Source organism: Mustela nigripes, chromosome 2, assembly GCF_022355385.1.
Source record: "Mustela nigripes isolate SB6536 chromosome 2, MUSNIG.SB6536, whole genome shotgun sequence".
Classification (NCBI taxonomy): Eukaryota; Metazoa; Chordata; class Mammalia; order Carnivora; family Mustelidae; genus Mustela; species Mustela nigripes.
This window is the reverse complement of record NC_081558.1, coordinates 111774556-111792795: the sequence shown is the minus strand read 5'-3', so window position 1 is coordinate 111792795 and position 18240 is coordinate 111774556. Positions and strand designations below refer to the sequence as shown.

The 18240-nt window shown below is 40.3% G+C and overlaps 1 protein-coding gene across 10 annotated transcripts in view; it reads left to right on the top strand.

Annotated features, from left to right (window-relative positions):
- The window catches only part of MAP3K13 (mitogen-activated protein kinase kinase kinase 13), a 165875-nt gene that overhangs the window by 124510 nt on the left and 23125 nt on the right, over nt 1–18240 (top strand). For all 10 annotated transcript variants that reach the window (XM_059391354.1, XM_059391357.1, XM_059391358.1 and 7 more), the window contains 5 exons: nt 5943–6126; nt 10433–10624; nt 13954–14112; nt 15829–15987; nt 16428–16536. In XM_059391354.1, the coding sequence (XP_059247337.1) occupies nt 5943–6126; nt 10433–10624; nt 13954–14112; nt 15829–15987; nt 16428–16536 (803 nt within the window). The remainder of the gene's footprint in view (nt 1–5942; nt 6127–10432; nt 10625–13953; nt 14113–15828; nt 15988–16427; nt 16537–18240) is intronic.

The window sequence follows — 18240 nt, the reverse complement described above, 5'->3', positions numbered from 1 at the left end:
CCTGGGTGGCTCCATCGGTTGAATGTCTGACTTTGGCTTAGGTCATTATCCAGGGGTCCTGGGATCGAGCCCCACATCAGGGTGCCTTCTTCTCCCTCTCCCTCTGCCCCTCCCCCTGCTCATGCCCTCTCTCTCTCTCTATCTCAAATAAATAAATAGAAATCTTTAAAAAAATTAAATATATATATATATATATATATTCATATCTTTCAGTTGAGATGATTGACCGCTTTTCCACAACAGCCAGTCAACCTCAGTCACTATTGACCACTTCTCTGTGTATTGTTTTTCTGATTTCTGAAATATTTTCCTTAAACCTATATCTCTCTTAAACCTCTCCCTCTATACACTTTCCTCATAAGTGTATTGGGATTTGCTGGTAAATCTGTGGATCCCAGTTGTGCTTTCCAGGGTTTATCAGTCACAGCATTCTTTCCTGTCCGTCACAGCATCCTTTCCTGTACATGCAGAACATCTTTGTCAGTCTGTAAGGTTGTTCTGTCTGTCTGTCTCACTGTCTTTCATACATCCTGCACATTCCACCCTTCTTTCCCCCTCTATGGTCTTAAAGTTTCAGGAAATTAAAAAGTTGTTCCTTGTCACACAAAGGTTGGGGATTTCAAAGTTAAACAGTGTTATTATTTTTTAAAATGGGAATAAAGATAAACATAAAGAGGAAAATTAAAAATCACTTGTTATCCCACAACCCAGAAATGACCACCCTTAATTTATTATTTTTTAAAAAGTTCCCTATTCTCTGCTTAGACACAAAACCTACTTATATCTGCTTACGTGATAAAACTACATTGGGCTTTTAGGGTCTTAACTTGTTCAGTCTGATAATTATTTTGGTGGTAATTTGGAGATCTCAGGATCCAAATGCAGCATCAAGGTTCAGGCTCATAAAGAGGGGAAACAGACACACCCTATGTATCCATCAAAAGGAGCTTTAAAATTTGGGGGAGGTGGTGGTGCCTGGGTGGCTCAGTCCATTATGAGTCCAATTTCTCCATCTCAGCTCAGGTCTTGGGCTTAGAATCGAGTTCTAGCCCCATAACAGGCATCGAGCCTACTTAAATAAAAAAATTTTTTTTAATTGTCCTGTAAATTTGTATTTAATTGTCTTCTGATTGATTATGTGACTGACAGAAAGGCTTATTTCAAGAGTAAATAGGAAACGGGCCTGGTCAGCTTAAGCTTACAGGGCGGCTTATAGCTGCCTGACTCTTCAGCAGGTGACAGGCTATCCTCCTGTGGGCTGATGTGGCCGGGGCCCAGAAAGAGATTCACTAGCCAGAAACTAAGGTAGTTTTTCCTTGTCAGCTCTGGGATCCGGGAGCTAATCTTTAATCCTGGATTACAGTCAACCAAAGGAGAGCACACAGAACAGCTGTTCTCTGCATTCAATACTTACGGGGAAACTTCGCTTGATTTTTCAGAAATCTTAATGCGCTCTTCATCTCCCATTTAGTTGGTTGGTAGTGAAGTCTAAGTGAGGTAGTATGTGTAATAGAATTATTTTTCTGCCAAATAGCTCCCAGGCCTAAAGCCAGTATTATCATAGCCATCTCTGAATACAAACAAAGGAGAACTTAGGCCTTAAAAGTGGGTGGGCCTGGGGCTTTTTCTCGGCCTTAGAGATCACGGTAGATGTTAGAATTAAGAAAATAGTCGTAGTGATGAATCAGAAGATAGAAGCTGGGGAGGAGTACCAATGGACAGATATAAAAGCAGAAAGTCTGGGACGAACCCTAGAGGGAACACAGGCAGGTTCCATTGGTACATCGTTATCCATTATCGGGGATAATTCCATTATTGGGGCCCCCAGTTTTGCACATCCTCATTGCTATCATTCGTTTTCCTGTCATTTTCCTATTCCCTGGCTCCCAGCTAGATATTGTCAGGGACATTGGGATGGGGTAAAAGGACTAAATCATATCAGTCAGTTTTACTTCTGATAATTAGTTCCAGGGAAAGGATTTATGGAAAAGTGGTTGAAGTGTCACTTAATGCTCTGTTCCCGGATTACCAGTGTGGTCCCCTCTATTTTTCTGTGGATAATTAAAACTTTGCTAATCACAACTGAATAACACAGGCATGAGCTACTTTGGGCAGAGGAAAATTTTATTCTCTAGTATAATTTCAACATCCTTTGGTGTTTCCCATTTCATAAAAATCCTATATAATAGGCATTATTTACTTAAAAATACAATAAATTGTAGGGGCATCTGGCTGGCATGGTAGAGCATGCGACTCTCGTTCTTGAGACTGTGAGTTCGAGCCCCATGTTGGGTGTAGAGTTTACTTTAAAAATACATATATATTAAAAATGTAGCAAATTATAATACAAACATTATAAAATGATATGAAAAGAAAGAATTATGTAACAGATTGGTTTGGAATCATTCAGTAACAACATGAAAAAAATTACTGCGCCTCAGTCCTCACACCACACACCAAGAAAAACTCCAGTTGGATGTATAGGTTCAATTTTTTAAAAAATCAACTGTAGATCATTCTCAGAAGATTGACTAGGCCATAGAAGATATTACAAAGGAAATGACAGGCATCTATGAAAACATTTTGTTCAAAAAATAATAAAATACAAAGTTGTTTTAAAAAATTCTCTTCAGGGGCGCCTGGGTGGCTCAGTGGGTTAAAGCCTCTGCCTTCGGCTCAGGTCATGATCCCTGTGTGCTCGATCCTGGGATCGAGCCCCACATCGGGCTCTCTGCTCAGCGGGGAGCCTGCTTCCCACTCTCTCTGTCTCTGCCTGCCTCTCTGCCTACTTGTGATCTCTGTCTATCAAAAAAAAAAAAAAAAATTCTCTTCATAGGTATCAAAGAAATAGAAAAACTTCTTCACATTTATGAGAACTGTGAGACCCCTGACAGATAAATGCACAAAGCAGAAATGTGACAATCCATGCAAAGTGGATGTGAGCATTAAACAAATGTGGAAAAATATTCTATATCCCTGGCAATTAAAGTGGTGTGAACTTGGGGTGCCTGAGTCGTGCAGTCAGTTGAGGGTCTGTCTCTTGGTTTCAGCTCAGGTTGTGATCTCTGTGTTGGGAGTTTGAGCCCCGCATTGGACTCCCTGCTTGGTGAGGAGGCTGCTTGCGTTTCTCTTCCTCTCCCTCTGCCTCTGCCCCTGTGTGCATTCTCTCTCTCAAATAAATAAGTCTAAATGAATGAATGAATGAAGTAGTGCAAACGTATAAAACATTATTTACACCTAAATAACTTAGAACCCAAAAGACTATCGACAGTATTCACTGCTGGCAAAGTTACAGTAAAAGGGACACACTCATTCATTACTGCTCTCTGCAAAAACTAGCGAAGCCCTTTTGGGTGGCAAGTTAGAAGGTATAGCAAAAGCCAGGAAATGGTACTCTAACCTAAGAGCTGAGCCTGAGGAAATTGTATAAAGAAAGAAAAAGGTATCAAATCTGAACCAGCAAACAAAAAGACGGAAACACAAGTATGGAAAAGGTCAACGGGTACCTTAAGCCACTACTAAAGCTTACAATGAGATCTTTATATACATGGGGAACGCACAATACATGAGAAAAGTAGAAAAGGTTATGTGTCAGCTACAACTTCTGCAAAGGTACATACATATTAGCAAAGAGTGGAAGAGAAGGTGAAAACTGAATATGGAAAGGGATTGCAGATTAAATACTTTGGGTTTTTTTTACCTAATATTTGCTGGTGTTTCTAGCATTTCACAGTAAATAAAGATTGAGTAAATAGGAGAAAAAAAACACCCAAAGAGGTCTAATTTTAGTAGTTATCATATGAAAAATTAAGCTAACTTGGGCTTTTATAAGTTTTTCAGAAAAATATTGCCCAGGATGTGCTTGCCCCAGAATCCAGTAATAGTGCTTTCTTTGGCCCCAGAATGGCCAAAGGGACACTGTGTCTAGTTCTTCACTGGACCCCTTACAGGTAAAACCCTCTGCGAGTATGCCATCGATATCTGGATCCTGTGGGTGCTGCACAGATAAGCCTGTGGGGATGACGGTGGGACAGTGTGAAACACTTCATACTTCATACTTGTCATTTGAAGCCAGAAAGATCCTCAAAGCAGTCAAGCCCATAACTCCCTCTTTCCTCCTGCATCTCACTTGGTTTCATTTGTTTCTTTGGTGATTTCATGTTTGTGAGCTACTTGTAGTTCAGAGAAATTTGCTTTTATGTAGCATCTAATTTCCATAGAGCAGATACAGAGGAATGGGTTAAATACCTATGCTCTCAAACACCCTCACTATCATTTGTTCTGCTCTATGTCATCCTTTCTGGAAGGTCATGTTTTAAATGCTATAATGAGAAGTTGCATTTTACAAAGAATCTACAGGATTTATTTTCTCTCAAGCTTGAGAAAATGAGAGATGAGGGAAATGTGGTTCCCTTCTAGGTACTGATAACTTCTTTCTGCTCTTCATCACCATAGTAGATGGGAGCTGATTTGCTTTCAAGACCAGAATATCTTCAAAGCTGACTCAACACTACCTTGTTCAGTATTCTGCAGACAGTGACCTTTCAGTGATTGGTCATCTAACAAAAATCCCCCATAACCTTTAACATTGTCATCATCCTCTCCTCACTCCATGGGACACCTCGTTCTTTGATGTTTCTTTCTTACCCGTCTAGTGACAGTTTGCTGATAAAAAGGGGACAAGGAGAAGGATCAATGGATCATATTCTCCTTTTTAAGTTCCACGAGATTAAAGCACGTATTGATTGGGTTTTTGAAGTATTTTATTTAAAATAGCATTTTATTCCTTATAAAAGTATTATAAGCTCATGGTAAAAAAAAAAAAAAAGTTCAGGAAAGGATAAAGAGCATAATATGAATCATCAATAATGTGACCACTTAGAAATGACTTCTGTTACCTATTTGGTGCAAAGAAAATCAAATTCTAAGAAAGAGAAACTTGAAATTACTGCATCTATATGAGTAAATCTATCATGGCTAATGACCCTCACATTTACTTCATGGGAGGCAATGTGGTATAGTAGGGAAAGGACTGGCCCTGGTATCAGCCAGTTCTTGAGTCTGGGCCCAGTTCTGCCACTTACCAGCTATACGACCTTGGGAGAGTCACCTAATCTCTGTGTCTCAGTTTTCTCATCTATAAATAACCATAATAAGGCCCAACTTCCAGATTGTTGAAAGGATCAACACATGAGATGTATAAAGCTTTTATGCTAGTGTCTGGCACATAGTAGGTGCTCAATAAAAGGTAAATATTAATATAAATTTTATGCATATTTAGGCCCTTGGGAGAGTATTATTGACAATTCATCCAGGAAGGATTAACTGAACATCTGCAGTAGAAATTCAAAGAGGACTAAAACAACACTGACTTATAATGGGTGATGGGGTAAGGATAGTGGTATAGAGACAGAGAAGTGGATTGAACATGCAAGCTTGAAGTGAGGAGGTGGGCTGTGGGAATGTCAAGATATGTTTTGTTTGGAGGAGGGTATATTGGATATCTCTGATATGCTTGATTTCATTGGCTAAAAACTGATACAAATTGGGGCACCTGGGTGGCTCGGTCAGTTAAGCCTCTGCCTTCGGCTCAGGTCACAATCCCAGAGTCCCAGGATGGAGTCCCACATCCCACGTAGGGCTCCCTGGTCAGCGGGGATCTGCCTCTCCCTCTGACCCTCTTCCCCTTCTCGTGCTCTCTCTCACTCTCTCTCAAATAAAATCTTTTTTAAAAATGATACAAAGTAATACATGAGAATATCTGATCTATTGTATCAAAACCCATAGGAAGGTTATATGTTTTGGAGAGTTACAGGTGAGAGTCCAAGGGTAGAGATCATTCTGGGTGATGCTGAAGTTCGTACCTTTGGAGTGGCTTTATAGAACCATCCCTGAGCAAATTCCGAGATCTCTCTAAGTTTGTTTCTTGCTTGTGTACCTAGATACTTGGGAAGTGCCATTTGAGGAGATCTCAGAGCTGCAGTGGCTGGGTAGTGGAGCCCAAGGAGCTGTCTTCTTGGGCAAGTTCCGAGCAGAGGAAGTGGCCATCAAGAAAGTGAGAGAACAGAATGAGACGGATATCAAGCATTTGAGGAAGTTGAAGCACCCTAACATCATCGCTTTCAAGTAGGTCAAGGCTTCTTCTTCTTCTTCTTCTTTTTTTTTTTTTTTTAAGAAATAGATTTTCTTTCTCCCAATTTCTACTAATGAGTTCCTGTCTTGAAAGACTATAGACTTTGTACTGTGCTAGGTATTTGGGGAAGACACCAAGAAATGATTAAATGGAAGTCTTGTCTTTAAGGATCATATAATCTGATAGTTCTTTGTGCCAGAGCTCAGCCTTCCTGGAAAGGGTGTACATGGGACAGAGAGGGAATGATTTTTTTTTTCCTGGTGGAAAAATGTGTTCTTACCAAGAAATTATATCTGATGACTCAACCTCATTTATCAGTGGGATGATGGAGGTCACTCTGAGATAACCTGCCCATCTGAAAGTTCAGTTAAGAAAACAAAGCTGATATCTGAAGTGATCATAGAACAATTAGTCTCTGTGTAACAGAGAGGTATTTTTTTGTATTAGTTTCTATTAGCCTCCCTTTTTAAATATGAACTTGTACTAAGAGAGCACCCTGAGAATGTTTCTCCCTGCCTCAGTGATCCAAATACTCGGTAATGCCAAATACTCAGCTTTCTAAGTCTAATGACAGTTGAGTTACTGATGAGAGTAAGTTATATGCTATGTTCATGCCACAAGATAGTTGTTTTCAAGAGTGTATGAACATCTTTCTAGGTCAGACTATTTTCATAATATGGTGGGGATCACTAGCAAAAGAGGAGGCACAAAGGTACATTTGTGGCAGTCCTCAAACCTGGCAGTGTTGAGCCCTAAATATGTGTAATGTCTTTTGCATCTACCTGTCCCTTGCCAGGCTTCCCATTCTCTTGCCAGCCTTCAAATTCTGCCCCAGCCTGAAACAAATGAATGATGAGCGGCTTTATAGGAGGGAAGGTGAAGAATTGGAAAGCTAGTCTTTAGGTGGAATGACAGTTGGAAACTAGAGCTTCTTGGTATATTTGATATATGTAGTTCAGTCCCAGAAAATAGTATGACTGATGAGGCTACCGCTGAAAGTGGAATAATTTACAAGCCTCCCTTCCTGAAAGTAGGAGGAACTTCTCCCAGCCCCCAAGAGGGATCTTATCATGATAAAACACTCATTATAAAGGTAAACATGTCATGGGATCATTTTTCATTGGAATCACACTCCTCCTAAGGAATAGAAATCTTGGGTACGGATTTTGTACAGTGGGTTTAAAGGAGCTTGATGCTGAGTCTCGATTCCCAAACAAGACCCCTTTATGGAAAGGGAAAGAGATGTGGAAAAGGAGATAAGCATCCGGCTGGGATACTAAATGAGGCGCTTGGACGCATCTCCTTGTGGAAGGGACATGCATACAGTGGGCATGGGAGAGAGCTTTGGTTGCCCTAGTGATTTCATCCTTTGTTGCCCTGTTAGGGCCAGGAGGATGTGAGGCGAAAATGAAATGCTAGAGAGACTAATTATACCCTTTCCAAAGATGATACATTTCCAAAGACAACAGAAGGATTATTTTTAAGCAGACAGACTCCCAAGAGACTCCTTTCCTTCCTCTTACTTCACCAAGAAAATCATCCCTTCTAGTATGCTACATCCTAGATGGAAGAAAGGGTCTCTCACTTAACTTCTGTTGAAAAACTTTCAAGCTTCAATCACTAGGACGCTGAGTTTGAAACACTTAATATTCTACAGATTGGCATGCCTTTCTGGCCTCCTGATGTGGGCTGGGCTATCTGTCCCAGGTACGAGGTCTGTCCAGCAGGTTGTCCCGGGTAACTAAAGGGAAAGATGTGTTCTGTGAGAAGCTTGTTTTTTCCTTCCTTTCCTTTGCTTTCTCTTTTTTCCTTGCAACATTTTCTGTACCTCATTCTCCTGACCCTCCCACCTACACGTACAGATTCCGCATTTTGGATACATATGGCTGTGCCGGTGCCCCACTTTTTAGGCTGAAGATGCTTGAATAGTCTTTACCTCTACATGGAAAACAATAGTGAAACTGTGTCCCTGGTTCATTACCGCATGCTCTTGAGGCATTGTGCAGTGTTGTGTTTGCAACCATCTGTGCCATGTGTTGCTTGGCCAATGAATCATTCAGGACCGTCTGGAAGATACGAAGGCATGATTAGATTTTAGTATGTCTCTCTGGATACTCATTGCTGTGCTTACAGCTTCCTTCGAAGTAAGAACCGTGTACAGAAGGGGAAGCGAAAGAAAAGAATTCTGTATTTTTTTTCCTTCCAATTTTTTGAAAGCAATCTTTTAGGAAGACCTATTCTGACTGTTCCTAATGGAATTGGGTGCCAAGGGGAAGAAAAGGTAGCAATTAGAAGTCATTAGAGAGCTTCTATTTATAGCCACTGAGAAGCCTTGTCATACATAGTACAAGGCTGATGGCATGATTGCTTCTCATTCATCAGTCAAGAAAGATGAAAAGCACATAACATATCACTCTTACCCCTTTCTGTCTGTTTGCGACAAGTTAAAACATGGTTGACTAGGATGCTGGGTAGCTTCAAGCCAATATTTATTTTAATATTCTTAGGCACATTACATTATCCCCGCCTCTTCTTTGTTTTCCTGTAATGAAAATTAAATTGTCTGATTACAGTTGTGGTCTGTCTGGGCTCCACCACGTTCTCCTAAGAGTCAAGTAACAGAAACTTGAAAAAAAATTTTTCATTAGAAATGAAGATGAGAATTCTGGGCAGCTTGGAAAACGATAGGAGAGTAATAGGAATAACTCTGTGGCATTTGACAAGTGTGTCATGGCAGGGAGAATGAAGACTAATTTTACTTCTTCATATCCTGCTGTTGTTCTGGAACTTTCCCCTGGTCGCAAGCTATGGCCTCTTCATTGTCTCATCGCTTACAGCTGCCTAAGAGAGAAGACATGAGTTTGTAGCTGGCTGAGGACTTTAGATGGGCATCTTGTAGACAGAATACTCTCGGCTCCTCTAGAAAGTTTTGAAAGAAGGCATACATACTGTTAAGAGATGGGATACCGAGAATTGCATGCGATAATTGTCCTGTTTTCTCATCTTCAGAACAAAAGTGTGGAGTTAATTATTGTCACTTTTCCAGGGTAATGTTGATACAGGAATCCCCAGCCTGCTTGTGTATACAGGAATTACAAAGCACAAAGGGAAGGCAGTGTAGCATAGTGAGCGGAAAGAGCATAGGCTTTGAAGTTAGACTGGATTTGAATCCAAACTCTGTCACAGGTGTATTATCAAGGACAGGTCACTTTCCCTCTCTGAGCCTCACCCGTAAAAATGGAAGAGGTCATATGCATTGTGCAATGGTTGGGAAAGATTAAATCAGACAATTAAATAAGCATGGAACATTCCAGACAGAAGAAGTTCTGCCATGTTAGTTCCCTTCTTCCCACCCCGTGCACCTGCGCACATTTGTGCAAAGGGTTTAGCAGCAAAGAAAGTTAAGGTGAAGCTAAGAAATATTTGTCAAGGATTTGCTGTGAACTTCTCAGGCTCCTGGTAGGAGGAAAAGAACCTGAAGACCTTTCCCTTCAAGGAGCCGATCTATGATCTTTGTAGGGAGAGGAAAATTGTGTATAAAAAAACGAATGGCTGTAGCACAGGAATTTAGGGACGAGAAAGATCGTCATGGACTGGAATCATCAGGAAAGACTTTGTGGAAGATGTAGGAATTGGTGGGAATAAAGGCCATGTAGAAATATATATGTTACATTGTATGATACTGTTTTTATTCTAAACAATAATGTTTTTCAAAGACTATATAATACAGAAAATTGACTCTTTCTTGGTCCTCATTCTAGTTATCTTAAATTTGATAATTTAAAATTCAATAATTAATATAAAAATAGAAGTATTTTATTTAGATTCTCTCTTTCCCTACCTTATATATAGAACCTTTTATTTAATTTTAAAAGGAAGATATTTCAGTTATTCTTAACGCTCTAATACAACACAGTACCTGGCCTATACAAGTCTCAGGAAACATGCTGTTTATCCCAAAATGGAATGGCCCCACAGAGAAGCACTGGTACAGCACAACACAGAGATAATCTGGAGTGAGCAAAATGAACTAAAATTGGCTGTATGCATAATAGAGAAGCTTGTAGACTAGAGGGGTTTTAATGGTAATTGAAGAATCAGGAAAAGTTATGCCTTATTATGCCAATATTATTTTGGTAGAGAACTGGTCTTAATCATTAAATGTATTAAATATTCTTAAAATTGTTAAATTCATTAAATATTCTTAAAATATAAATATGTAAAATAGATACAAATATGTATACAGGTACATTTGTATGTATATGTGAATTTATAAACGTATTTGTGTTTTCTTGAAAGGGGTGTTTGTACTCAGGCTCCCTGTTACTGCATTATCATGGAGTACTGTGCCCACGGACAGCTCTACGAGGTTTTGCGAGCTGGCAGAAAGATCACACCGCGATTGCTAGTGGACTGGTCCACGGGAATTGCAAGTGGAATGAATTATCTGCACCTCCATAAAATTATTCATCGTGATCTCAAATCACCTAAGTGAGTTTGGGAGTTCATTTTTCAGCCACTTTGTTTTATTGCTTTGAAATAAGGGAATTTTATCAAGCCCGGTTGAGTTATTCAGACATACTTGCAGTTGAGTTTAAATCGGCACAATGGGTAATTCTGTTTGCCTGTTTTTTGGATTCACATTGACCAACTTACTCACCTATACAGCAGACAGCTCCAAGCACCTGACATGAGTTTTCCCTTTGTGTTGCTTTTTAGTTGTGCAACTGTAAAATGAGATTCATTATTAACTGAAGTGTTCACTCTTGGTCATTCCAGATAATTAATGTCACGCTTTCCCACCTTGAAGGCTTGATTTGTGTTAAAAACTGAGTTTCAGAAAATAGGCTAAAAATGCATGAGTAAGAGACTGAGGCAAAGAGAAAATAAGAACATTAGAACTAAAGCTTGCTCATGAAAGACTGTCTAGTTGTTAGAAGTGGACTGGAGATTTTGGCTTTGGCCTTCAAAGAGTCTAAGCAAAGAAGGAAATAAATAGTCCCAAGGTTCACGGTGTCCATAAGATAATATAATCTGGCTATTTAAGAGAAGCAGGGTTGTTTCTAGTGATCTGTTATCAAAATGATTCTTTGGCTCTCAATAACCACTTTTAATTCACTTCCCTAAACCACATCAAGGGAAGAAAGGAATTGATAAAATGGTGTATTTCATTGTAGCTCCTGTTTTTAAGCATTTTTAATTATCATTTTATTTTTAAATTTTATTTTATTATTTATTATTATCATTTTTATGTATTATTTATTTATTATTTTTTATTTCTCACCACAGTTTGGTTTAGAGAAGCAGAGAGGAATTAATCTTTTTTCAAAAACACGTCTCTGTAGTGCTTTCATGGTTTAATGTATTTTTTAAAATATCCATTATCACATCTTCTTTGATGTTGGCAAAACTTGCATGGGGATAGTTGTAACATGCATCATCCTTCTTATTTTATATAAGAGACACGAGGGACATCTGGGTGGCTCAGTTAGTTAATAAGCATCTGACTCTTGATTTCGGCTCAGGTCATGATCTCGGGGTAAGCTGGGCATGGAGCCTGCTTGTGATTCTCTCTTTCTCTGCCCCACTCTCCCCTTCTCCCTTTCTAAAAAAGAAGGAAAAGAAAAAGAAAAATGAGGGCTCAGAGCCCGAAGTCATGGTGCTAGGTAGGACCTGAGCCCAGAACTTTGAGACCTGAAGCCCCCCACTGCTTCCTACTGAAAGGATTCGCAGTGGTTTCCACCTTCTGTCCATGGGAGATAAAAATCAGTCTTGATTATAAACTTTCAAGCAGCTCTTGTTTCTCACCCTCGTTCTCTGCCGTGCTTACCATAGTCGTTAGCTCCCTGAGTCGCCCCCTCCTTGCTTTACTTGCAAATAAACTTTATTATAGTTTTCATTCCATCTGCTCACATTCTGACACAACCTGTTGCTTTCGTCATCCACTATGTACACACAAAAGACACGAAACACTAGCCACAGACCTCTTTGAATGGTCTCCTTCCTAACCACCTTGTTCCCCTTCCGAATTAACTGTAGAGGAAGAAGTCAGGAAGTTTTAGAATGTATAAAATCACACGCTACTTTCTCTAGCTCCTGTCATTTAAAGATTAGGGTAATAAGTTACTCAGGGAGACTTTCCCTCTGTTATCAGCACTTCCTTGAACTTCTGGTAGTCTTGGCCTCTTTGGGTTCCAAGCTGACTTTGAGAAGACGAAGATCAGTCTGGTTTGCTTTAAAGACAAATGTCATTACCCACATTAAATCTTGGGCTGGGTGACCCCAGCTTTGTCTCAGAGAAGACTTTATACAAGATCTAACCTCATGTGCCCTCTAATCTCTCCCCATGCCCATTCCCTCAAAGTATGTACATTCTACATATCAGGGGCAAAACCGGGGGTCGGACATGGAGGAAGGTATTCTAGAACAGTTGTAAGCAGAGCCGTTGGGTAACAAGAGAGCCGTGTGACACTGGCAGGGAGAGGGACAACTGTGAAGTCCCCGGTTCAGAGAAGGGAGGAGAGAAATTGAGAAGTTTTCTGTTTTCTAGCCACCTCAATTCTGATACCCTGAATATCAAGCCCCCTTCTTATGAAGAATAGGTCTCTATCATTAAGCCTCTGAAACCCTAACTCATTAACATTCTAAAGTTCCAAACAGGTTATATCAAGTGAATTCAGTCCAGTTTGTCAGTATATTAATATTCTGGATTCGACTGGTACCAGATTGTATTCATCTTTAAGGCTAGAAAAACAATTTTCCCCAGGCCACAATTCAGATATATACCATGAAAAGACAAACATGACTTGTGTGAAATCTATGTAAGCCTAAATTTATTCCAGTTTCTCCTTATCAACATTGGTGGAATCCCAGCATACTTATTAGCCTTTTAATGTAAAAATCCCGAGTGTCATGGTCCCATGTGTGATTTTAGTTGGCCATCATTTAAATCATGTTTTAAGGGACGTCTGAGTGGCTCAGTTGGTTAAGCAGCTGCCTTCGGCTCAGGTCATGATCCCAGCGTCCTGGGATCGAGTCCCACATCGGGCTCCTTGCTCAGCAGGGAGCCTGCTTCTCCCTCTGCCTCTGCCTGCCATTCTGTCTGCCTGTGCTCGCTCTCTCCCCCCTCTCTGATAAATAAATAAAATTTAAATAAATAAATAAATAAATAAATAAATAATGTTTTAAAAGAAGGGTTTTTCTTAGTGGTTTGTCTGAGACTGACAAGGGTAGAAACCAGTAGTTTTTGAGCCTGGGTGTTTTATGTCTCTTATCTCCTTTAATTCAAATGAAAATTCCACAAGGCCATTTTTATAGGCCCATGATTCCTTATTGAAAATTCTTGGAGGATTTCAGAAAGGTAACATAGTACATTGCCTCACTCACCAAGCAGAGTCTAGGACAATACTCTATAATGAGCTCAGATGAATAAAATGAGCTTACTTGATAATAGATGGGAAGATATTTATACATGGTGTGCAGTTTTCTGCACGCTTGAATCGTGGGTAAGTTACCGGGACCTGAGTTTTCTCCATCTTATGACAAGAAAACTGGCTTAGGAGAATCAGGTGAACTTGGCAGTGGTCACAGAGTTAGCAAGTGGTGGAGGCAGGATGAGACCAGACAGAGAAAGCCTGCTGTGCCATGCGACCTCATCTGTGTGAATGATGCTCTGTCTAGCCTAGACCTACCGCCCCTGTGATACTGGAACCCACAGGCTAAATTCTACAAGGCAGGAGGCAGCACACGAAGTTGCCAGTTATAGTCATGATTTGTATTAGTACTAATGATTTGGATGTTCTCTTTATTTCTTTTTAAAGTGTTTTGGTGACTCACACAGATGCGGTAAAGATTTCAGATTTTGGCACATCTAAGGAACTCAGTGACAAAAGCACCAAGATGTCCTTCGCCGGTACAGTGGCGTGGATGGCACCAGAGGTCATACGCAACGAACCCGTCTCTGAGAAAGTCGATATATGGTGAGCAGTGCCATCTGTCCCGATGAGAAAGCCTTCCCCACTGCACCCTCCCACCTCCCCAAGTCCCCTCCTCCTCCAGCACGTCTGCTTTCCCAAAATACTCTTTAGTGTTACTCATGGTTGATTTCAGGCTCCTGTTGTCTGAGTCCCTACACAGTGTCATGCTGAACGTGGTGAGAAGGATTGAGAGGGGAATTAGGGTGAATGTCTATTCAGTAAATCATCCACTTGGGAGGGCTTCACAGAATATGCTGAACTTTCCGGAAAATGGGAAGTTCACTTCAAATAAGCATTTAGCATAGAAATCTTTGGGAAATATAGTCATAATTCTTACCTTCTTAAATACAGTGAACAAAGTTTACCTAGTTTTGGTGCCTCAGATCCTCAACATATCAGTGAGTACCTTGCTGGGATATGGTTATATGCTTTAGAGCTATTTGAAGTATATAATAGGGCTGTCCGCCCTTTTAGTAAACATTCCCAATGAGCTATGCTTTTTTACTTTTTGGCCTATTTAAAATCCTTATCATCTTTTCCTTTGAGATTATGAATCTTTACAACTAATAGCATATTTCCCTGTGGTCACTTTTCTTCCATCCTTAAAACTGGTTATTAATATAACTTTTAGGCTTAAGACCAAAATAATAGCATATGTTAAAATTACATATAACACCAGAGTAAGATAAAGGAGAAATGTGGAATCGTTTGTAATTTGGGTAATTATCACCAACGTGTCCTCCTTTGGGATTATACCAATTATGTTCCCAACAGAAATGTGTTTTCTCAGTCTCACCACAAAATGTGCTCACTTTCTGGATTTTTGCCAATCATCTAGGTAACACATGGTGTCATAGGTACAGTTTTAATGTGTGTTCCCCTTCTAATAATTTTAAGTTAGGTTGTACTTTTTTTTTTGTACTTTTTTATATTATCATAAGCCATTTGTAATTTCTTATTGTGAAATATTCTGATCCTTTACTAAGCTCTCTGATCTTGATCCCTATCAATTTATCAGAGTATTTTGTATATTAAGGAAATTAGTCTTTTGTGTGTATGAATTATGGGTACTTTTCACATTTTGTTATTTTGTTTGTGGTGGAATTCCTCCTCCCTGCTGGATATTTCTTTTTTTTTTAATGCAATTTAACTGATCAATCGCTCCGTTTGTGGCTTCTGGATTTCATAACTAGAAAGCTTTCACCTCTCTAAGATTAGTAAAAAGAAAAAAATTTCCCATGTGTTCTTTCAGGAGCTTATGGTTTCATTTTTTCTTTTCACATTTGAATTTTTGATTCATTTGGAATGTATCTTGGTGTGAGATGAGCCATGGATTTAATTTTCCTCCCAGTTGCTTCAACAGCATGTACTGACTCGTCAGTGCTCCCACGCTGGTTTGGGATGCCACTTCCATCATATACTCAAGTCCTGTATGTATCTGGCCCATTTATGGTTTTCTGTTCCCTTCCATTTGTCTGGCTGTCCACTCACACACCAGAGTTAATTACCGAAGCCTTAGGATATGTCTTAATATCAAGCATTGTTGGTTACCACTCACTGAGTTTCTTTTCCAGAGTTTTCCTGGCTGTTTCTGTTCTTCCTATGGAAGTCTTAGGATTTTGGAACTGGGGGTACACTTGATTAAACATGAATAAAAAACTAACATACAAACCAGTCTTTCTGCATTATCTTTGGTGCCTGTTCCTGGTACTACTGTAGGTCTTTTGGAGTGGTGCTTTGGGAGCTGCTAACAGGAGAGATTCCTTACAAAGATGTTGACTCTTCAGCCATTATTTGGGGTGTTGGAAGCAATAGCTTGCACCTTCCAGTTCCTTCCACTTGCCCTGATGGATTCAAAATCCTTATGAAACAGACATGGTAAGAAATCTCTTTCTCCCAAGATTCTCTTTGACCTTCTTCCTCAAAACCACATTTAAAATTTCTCTGAAACCTCAGGGAAGTCTCCAGTATGGATTTAGACTGAATCACCTGGTTAAAGCCTGGCAGACTTGGAGTCATTGATAAATAAAGAGCTTGGTATATCCTGAAAGAAGTAGGCCTTACAGTAAATGATGGCCACAATGACTTGACAAGTCCTCAGGGACTGTTCTTATCAAACAGGCCACTGATCCTGGAGATTTCCATTTATCATTACAGGTACCTCCTGGTTACATTTTCCTTTTGCTCTTCAGTATGTGCATGCAGCCTGAGATAAAGCCATGCGTGGAGCCAAACATGTTTTCCAGAAAGTAGAATAAAATCTCTGTGTTCCCGGACATACCCTCTGCAATGCACAAGCTGTCTTTTTTAATTTGTAGGCAGAGTAAACCTCGCAACCGGCCTTCTTTCCGGCAGACGCTCATGCATTTAGACATTGCCTCTGCAGACGTTCTTGCCACCCCCCAGGAAACCTACTTCAAGTCTCAGGTAAGTCTGAAAGCTCTCCTCCCGTGCACTGAGTGCATAGCCAGGGAGCGCTCGATGAGAAAGAGGGGCTTAGAAGCATTCTGAGTCTCTTAACGATTCTAGGGCTCTGCTCCAGTCGTTGTGAAGCAATAGCTGTGATATGTCACACATGGGGAATCTGGGAGTTTTTTGAACACTTGAGATACATCATTATCTCGGGGCACCTTGGTGGCTCAGTGGGTTAAAGCCTCTGCCTTCAGCTCAGGTCATGATCCCAGGGTCCTGGGATGGAGCCCCGCATCAGGCTTTCTGCTCAGCAGGGAGCCTGCTTCCTCCTCTCTCTCTGCCTGCCTCTCTGCCTACTTGTGATCTCTGTCTGTGAAATAAATAAATAAAATCTATTTTTTAAAAAAGATACATCATTATCTTATTTGAAAGGAACATGTGTCTGAATGTGATCCTCCAAGTGGTGATATTGTTGAAAAGAAAAAATGAATGTATTTGAAATAAAATCAGGCACCTGGCTGGCTCAGTTGGAAGAGCGTGCAACTCTTGATCTTGGGATTGTGAGTTCAAGACCCATGTTGGGTGTAGAGATTTCTTAAATTAAACAAACAAACAAACAAACTTAAAACAGAAAAAAAAAGGGGGGGGGGAATTACTGCCAACCTTCATGAAAGGATTGCTTCCCTTGAAGAGAAAATCTGAAGTACAGAGGAGGGAAGTTAAGTACCAGAGAGAGCCCAGGATAGAATTAGGCCCAGAGGGAACCTTTCCCCTGACTCTGTGTGTCACCTGTTAGCACCAGATCAAATGTAACTTAATGTATCTCTCAGCCTTACTGTCTTACACACCATTCCACACCTGCGGCTTCAAACACCCAGATTAAACTCCCTTAGAATTACTAACACTAGTGCTGTCTGTTCAGATACCTATATGTATGGGGCACGAGGAAAGCAATCTGTCCAGTCTCTGTGTGAGTGTTCAGAAAAAGACTTGGGCCCTTCCATGAAATGAAAGAGAATAACAATGAGTACTTTCTAGGGAATCTCTCAAACTTTAGACTATGGTTGCAATTACAGCTTTGCTTCCTTTACCATAAAAGTATACGTACCACGGTTTGGAAAAGCAGTTTTTGGTGAGAGTACTGAAGTCACAAGCCATCGAGACAGTCAAACTGTATGTACTTGGAAAACTTCAAAATGACAGTCAAACTGTATGTACTTGGAAAACTTCAAAATGGAAACAATTCTACGTGAATGCTCCCAGGATGTCCCTCCTGAAGCCAGGGCCACCTCTTCGGAGTGCCCACCGTGTGCAAAGCACCGTGTCGTGCCAAGAAGCACCCAGACCCAGTACTCTCACCTGCACAAACTGACTTTTACCAATATGTGCAGCAGTGAGACTGAACTCAGGAAAGCTTCTTTTGGAGCAAGACTATGAAGGGGAGAGGAAGAAGAAGGAAAGAAAGGAGAAAACATGACACCGGACATCTTTTAAATATTAATTCTTCCACACGTTTCTCCCAACATAAAATTTTACCTCTCCTTAAATAGCCCCAAGTCTGCTAGGTGTGCTAGTTCCTAGAATTATTTCAGGTACTTACAAGCTGGTCTGTCTCTGGGTCTGAAATTCAGACTCTCTCTGGCTACTGATAAAATATTTAGGAACTAGCTACGGAAGTACTGAGAAAAGCAACAGACTTGAGTCTAACCCTTGTCGTAG